Source organism: Mizuhopecten yessoensis, unplaced genomic scaffold, assembly GCF_002113885.1.
Source record: "Mizuhopecten yessoensis strain PY_sf001 unplaced genomic scaffold, ASM211388v2 scaffold10829, whole genome shotgun sequence".
Lineage (NCBI taxonomy): Eukaryota > Metazoa > Mollusca > Bivalvia > Pectinida > Pectinidae > Mizuhopecten > Mizuhopecten yessoensis.
The window spans coordinates 1,551,155-1,557,703 of record NW_018408742.1 but is presented as its reverse complement, the minus strand read 5'-3'; the positions used below and the strand labels follow the sequence as shown (position 1 = coordinate 1,557,703).

Sequence of the window (6,549 nt, the reverse complement as noted above, 5' to 3'; positions counted from 1 at the left end):
AATTACATAACGTATCTTAAAAATTACATGTGACTTGACATTGTTTAAGAAAGAAATAACGCAAATTGGCAATAGTCAGCATTTTAGTTTCGGTCAGATACATCTGGACCCCTCAATCTACACGTACCAAATTTTGCTGAGGTCAGCCTCGGTCCAAATCTGTACCTGTCGTTTTCTTTACATGTTTAACCGGTTCAACCGTTTCAACCGGATACGCGAATACACCCCAAGTCCGTTGTTTCTGTTAACAAGAGTCTGGTTGAACGAGACTACCATTGAACTACTCAAGCACACATGTGGTCAAAGAGAATTAGCGTTATAGATATTTTCTAATTCTAGCTCCTTGTTGAGAAGCATGGGTTGATTTGATACATTTATACCAAAACTGAAGAAAGATGATCTGTAGGAAAGGTATGGTTTTCATTTTCATTAATGGTTGTGAGAAATAATGCCAAAAATGGAAGTTACGTTATTTTGTTTACATGTTTTCAGACTGTTTTAGTGATTTGACAGGTACCAGTATATATCTTGTTTACATTTATGTGAAGCCTTTATCATATATTATCACCAGTTTATATATATTTTTAAATCGTGTTTACGTTTACACATGAGTTTAGCAGGTCCAGTACACTGCCGATTGAGGTATATATGTATAGATGTTAAGACCTATAATAGCTCTTTTGACCTATCTGAAATAGCTGTCTTGACTTATTTTCATGTGATTTTCTTTTTAAGGAAAACGAAACAAAGTCGCTTTTAAAAGAAGATTTTATCATTAAGTTGATAACAAAAGACATTAAATATGAATATTCTTTTTAAAAAATAATGATGTAAAAAAAATCAAAAATAACATCTAAATGTACATGCTATTTGTAGTCAACATTACCATAAACCTTATTGTTTTATGTAACTTTGCTATAATTTAATGAAAATTGAAAACAACATAATTATTTCTTGCTATTTGAAGTAAAATGGACTGGTAGTACAGTTTTGAAAGATTTAACCTAAAGCATCTGAAGTAAATCCATTATGTAATAATCTAGGACACTTTGTTAAGAGCACTTTAATTTATATCCTAACAATATGGATGTAAATTGCCTCTGTTGATTAAAGATGACTTTCAGTGATTAATTTTAAGCATACTATTAATTCAATGCTTGTTTCTGGTACATTATATTGCACAGGGAACAGTGACGGATCCAGAGACCTATCTGGGGGGGTTTCCATGTGGGGAAAAATTGAGGAAAATGGTGAAACTACATGATTTTTAAGAAAATTATCAGGGTGGGGGGGGGGGGGGGGGTTCCTGAAGCCCAAAAAACCCTGCAGGATCCACCACTGGGGCAAATTCTAGAATTTTAAAGCAGAGGGGCCATTCTATGTAAAATTAAAAGAAAATTGGGACATGGAAGGGTGAATTTCGGTTTTGAGGGGTTAATGGCCCCGTCAAGGATTATCCCTGTTCCATACGTTAAAACTGCATATGTACTATATATATAAAAGTATGTACAATGTATATTGTTATGTTGTGTTTTATACACTTCAAAATCCAATCCCTATGAGCATTGATATTACACTAATAATAATAATAATATACAATATTTGATATAGCGCTAACTACTATAGTCCTATGCCATCTGGCTAATATCTCCCTAGGTGTGTATGTCTGCATGTGTGCCTGAGATATATTGCGGAGTGTTAACCACTCCACCAATCAATCCATATATATAAATCTGCAGCTGTACCAGATATATATTTGTGTGTATATATATATAATGCAATAAGGTTCTCTGTATTAACCATCATCATGCCCTAACATCTTAGCCAGCAATTTATATTCAAAACACATCAGTTAAAAACTTTCAAGTATGCTATATATATATAGCAGTTTCTATATAAGTAATAAATTTAATTTAATGTAATCAGAATTAACACATTTCAAAACTAAGAGCAAGTGAAGTGATTGAACACCATCAGTCTACCAAACTCTTTGAGATACTATTTAGTATAACAGGAAAAAGCTTAAGCAATTCATCATATTTCATACATATACTTTACATTTGTTTATACAATGTTTATCTCTTTCTGATAAGACAGTGCAGGAGAGTGATAGCATTGTTTTCAAAACTGGACAATGCCTGATCTAGATCTAGAGCCAATGATCATGACCTTACTAATCTTATCCACAGGTCCACACATTCTTATCAGCTGTTTATATTACACTGAAGGAAATGTTTCATATAAGTAAACACTCTATATTGGAACAACATGTGGATGTAATATAATCAGTGTCAGCACCAGGATGGGTCACATTCACACTGACCACTGGTCATCACCTGTGGAGATCAAAGGATACAAGCATATCCACGCAGGAATTATATTAGAGCATGTCTAAGGGCTCCAGCTAGACTCCTTTATCATGTTGGAGAAGTATTGTCAGCATATTTGTACATGTATGTACCATATTTACAATATTGCCGTCATAAGCACCTAGGTAGCTTTAAAATCTAGCTTGAATAGGGGCACTTATATATCAGGATAATAAATTATGAGTTATGATAGAACAAATTGTGTACATGTAACTTCAACTATTGTAATTAAATAAGTCAATCAGTATCAAAGGAGGACACTATGATCATTTCAATGTGGCTACCTGTCAGAGGTAACTGGTTTGGAATGTTTCATACATTTCTTGGAAACCATGCATTGTCACCAGACATAAATTTATCTTGGCTTAAACTCATTCAGGCTTGAAGACACATTTGAATTCTTCCGATTCAAAGGTTGAAGTAGTTTATTAAGAAATTTCAGGGGTTAATGAGTCAAAAGTGTAAATACATTGTACTGTAAATCATTGACTGCTAATTATGGCGAATACAGTATATTTTTATGCAGAATTTGTTTCCTATTTTTTGGTTTAATCTAATGAGTGCTTTAGTGCAGATTATTGTGATATGGAGTTAGTAGCAGAGACTTTAACTATAGAAGCATGCAAACACTGTGATGTCTTAGCTATAGGGATCTGGAGGGAACATAGGAATTTACCTACTTTTATTTGTAGGCAGTATCTATATACACATAAACATACACATATCAAAATTGACCTGATCAAATATTTTATGTCTATAAGAATTACGTAAAAGTATGTGTGTTTTTAAAGGCATGTGATTTGATATGAATTGTTGCTGAAAGAAATTTCAATTGAAATAGAAACTTTCTGTTCATGAGTTGATTAGGGGAGCCTTTGAATTACCAACCAAGATTACACTGAATATGACAGACTAGAAACGTACATTTTGTACCTGATGATATTAATAAGAAACAAATGTATACATATATGTATCTTGTTCAATATCACAAATAATCCCCTTCTCAACAAGTTGGTGGGGGATATATGTATCTTGTTTAATATTACAAGGGGATATACATATACTGTATAGAAATGCTGTCCATCGGTGTGTGTGTCCGGCGTCCATTCACCTGGTTCAGAAGAATTGCTCTCATCTATATATATATATATTGTTCCTACTATCAGTGCTATTTAAGGAATGATTTTTATTTTTTCAACATTTATGAGGTCATAACAACAATGGGTTTATGAACATATTGAATGAATCGCGTTAGCGATTCATGTAAAATATGTCCAAAAACCCATTGTTGTTATGACCTCATAAATGTTGAAAAAATAAATATCATTCCTTATATTTACATTGGCGAATCCTTTCAGTGGATTGATATAACAACGAATAAAACAAATAAACAGGGTTTGTTCCTGCTTATACACGGGTGCAACGCAGTGGCGAGAACAGTGTTTTTTCGCGGGGAAATGTGACACTATCGTGAGAGATCTTAGCAACCGTCAACAACAATAACACAACAAAATGTAGTTCCATATTCAATGTTTATTTGTAGCACAGGACACGTGAATACGTGGATATTTCACAAAGCACAGTTCAATAATATTTTAAGATGTAAGAATTAAGCATCTAGGTCGGTCGTTCCGAGTGAGTAGTTTTTGTAGTGTATTACTACGCAGTGTGATCAGGTTACTATCAGTTCCCACGTGCTGAGATTCTATGAACACCTGTGTTATGCATTTATGAATGTAATTTTTGTCAATGGGTCTAAGCATACAGAATGTAAATATATATATATATATTGATTATACTTGCATCAATTGTGTATCTAGGGTTGCTCTACTGAATACATATTGAGGATGCTGATTTTGACCTATTTTTTAGGCTTCATATTTTTACCATCAACAAGAAACAGTTATTTTTAAGTTTTGTAACTAAATATATCTTCAGTGGCTGATCCAGGATTTCATGATATATAAGGGGCTAGGTGGTTAACCTTGTTCAAGAATACATATTCCCATTTTATCATACTTGTCACCTGAAATCACTAACAATTCCAAACCGATTTCAGTTCATATTTATAAATGTTGTGTTATAATTCTAACACAAAACTAATGTTGTGTGGCCTTATAGTAAGTAAAATTGTTATTATTACTGAAACATGTATTTCAACATCACTAATTACGTGTAGACTGAGGCAGATTAAATTTTTCTTTTTAATATTCTTAGTTTGAGTTTCAAATATTTAATTTCAATTTAGCGCTGAGTGTAGATGTAGGAACCTGGTTCTGCTTTTTAAGTATAAGATTAATTTATTATAAGATATAAAATATGAATGGTATTTAGAGTACTCATAATTACAAATTATAACTGAGTGGATAGTGGGTAAGGTGTTTAATTATTTCTAAAAATGTTATACAAAGTCATTTCAACACTTTTTTCCTATATTTCAGTCACATTTGAGATTACAAAAATAATATATATATTTACAAATTTCATACAAATAGCTATAGTATGCTACTAATTTTATTAATGAAATGAACAAAAAAATCATTTTTTCAGTGGATAAAAGGACCTTTTTTATTTTACTTATTTCAGCCCGGGTAGCTAAACTAATAATAAGATATATTTTTAGACTTTCATTTTGTTCACATTTGCGGCTTGCAGTGACACTTTGCATTCTTTGTCACCAAACTGAAACTCGTGGTATATATATAGATGGATAGATAAAGATATTTTATTTTCATGTCACATGTTTTAATACATAAAAAAGTATGTGGGACGACAATTAAAAGTTAATTAACCAAATCCGTTGCAACTACCTAGGTGGTTTTCCATTTCACAGATTAGTGATATCAGGGTTATGATTGCAATCTTGACAAAAACCAAATTGCCTGAAAGATCATGTGCTCCTTAAGCTTGTCCACATGTTCTAACACTCCGATGCTATTTTATATATTCAGTCTTTTGACACCATCTTCAGTTAAAAATATAACCTGGTAGGGAATTATGTTAAATGTCTAGTTCATGTCAATAAACAAACTTAAAGTCATACAGTATTCATTGTTGAAGAAAAAAATCAGAAAAACATGTATTTGCAAGAAGACCTGTGCGCTCATTAAAATTTTGACCAGTAATTAGGTGTGTTCACCATTGATTATATATATACCTAGCTACATGGTAAGAAACACTTATTGGTTGTCTTACAAGTATCTTTTCATAATCAGACATATTTGTAATATTCATTACACATCTAAACTGGAAAACATCATACATACTATCATAAAATTCATTGCACATCTTAACTGGCAGTCAGATTTTTATCTGGCATTTAATCTATAGATATTCTTATCTGAAACTTGATCTGAAAATGTAGAATGTTGTATGTAGAATCATTGTACAATATGCTAATGATTTGGATGTTGTTTTACAGGTGAGACGAGAAATAGTTATGTTACAGGCCCACCTGTCATGGACCCTAACACGGAATATGTCAATCCTGGCACTGAGGATCAGATGGTGAGTGTTCCACAATCTCATCATTAGAAATTACTAGGGGTCAGAGGTGTACAACTCATTTCCTAGTTAAAATATTCTGTTAACCCAATTGTTTTTCATTAGACCTAACATAAATGTAGAGTGGATTTGTACTCACTTGAGGTTGTTATATATATGACTGTAATGAGAAGCATCAGTTAGTAATAGTAACTAAAGTAAATATCTTAATACATATCTCTTTTTTTTATATTGTGTCATGTTCATATAATAGATCAGCACTGTAAGATGTCACATGCATTTAATGCTAACCTGTGATTTTTAGCTCACTTGGCAGTGCCAAGTGAGCTTATGCCGTGGCGCAGCGTCCGGCGTCCGGCGTCCTGCGTCTGGCGTCAATATTTTACTTTAAACGACTTCTTCTTAATAACCGAAAGGCCTAGGGTGTCGATATTTGGCCAGAAGCAAACTTGGATAAAGGGCTACAAAGTTTGTTAAAATTAATGACCTTCACCTATTTTCAAGGTCACAGGGGTCAAATATGTCAAAAACTTTAAACATCTTCTTCTCAATAACCAAAATGCCCAGGGAGATGATATTTGGCCAGTAGCATGCTTGGGTGAAGGGCTACCAAGTTTGTTCAAATGAATGACCTTCAATTATATTCAAGGTCACAGGGGTCAATTGTATTAAAAAA

At 32.8% G+C, this 6,549-nt stretch overlaps 1 protein-coding gene across 3 annotated transcripts in view; it reads left to right on the top strand.

The window, feature by feature from the left end:
* The first annotated feature begins 259 nt into the window (after window positions 1-259).
* The window catches only part of LOC110462762 (probable cation-transporting ATPase 13A3), a 57,431-nt gene continuing 51,141 nt past the window's right edge, over window positions 260-6,549 (top strand). For 2 of the 3 annotated variants that reach the window (XM_021516912.1, XM_021516910.1), the window contains exons 1-2: window positions 2,318-2,453; window positions 5,791-5,876. In XM_021516912.1, the coding sequence (XP_021372587.1) occupies window positions 2,420-2,453; window positions 5,791-5,876 (120 nt within the window). In that variant the 5' untranslated portion in view covers window positions 2,318-2,419. Of the gene's footprint in view, window positions 412-2,317; window positions 2,454-5,790; window positions 5,877-6,549 lie in introns of those variants that run through there. The other variant, XM_021516911.1, reaches the window with a different exon arrangement.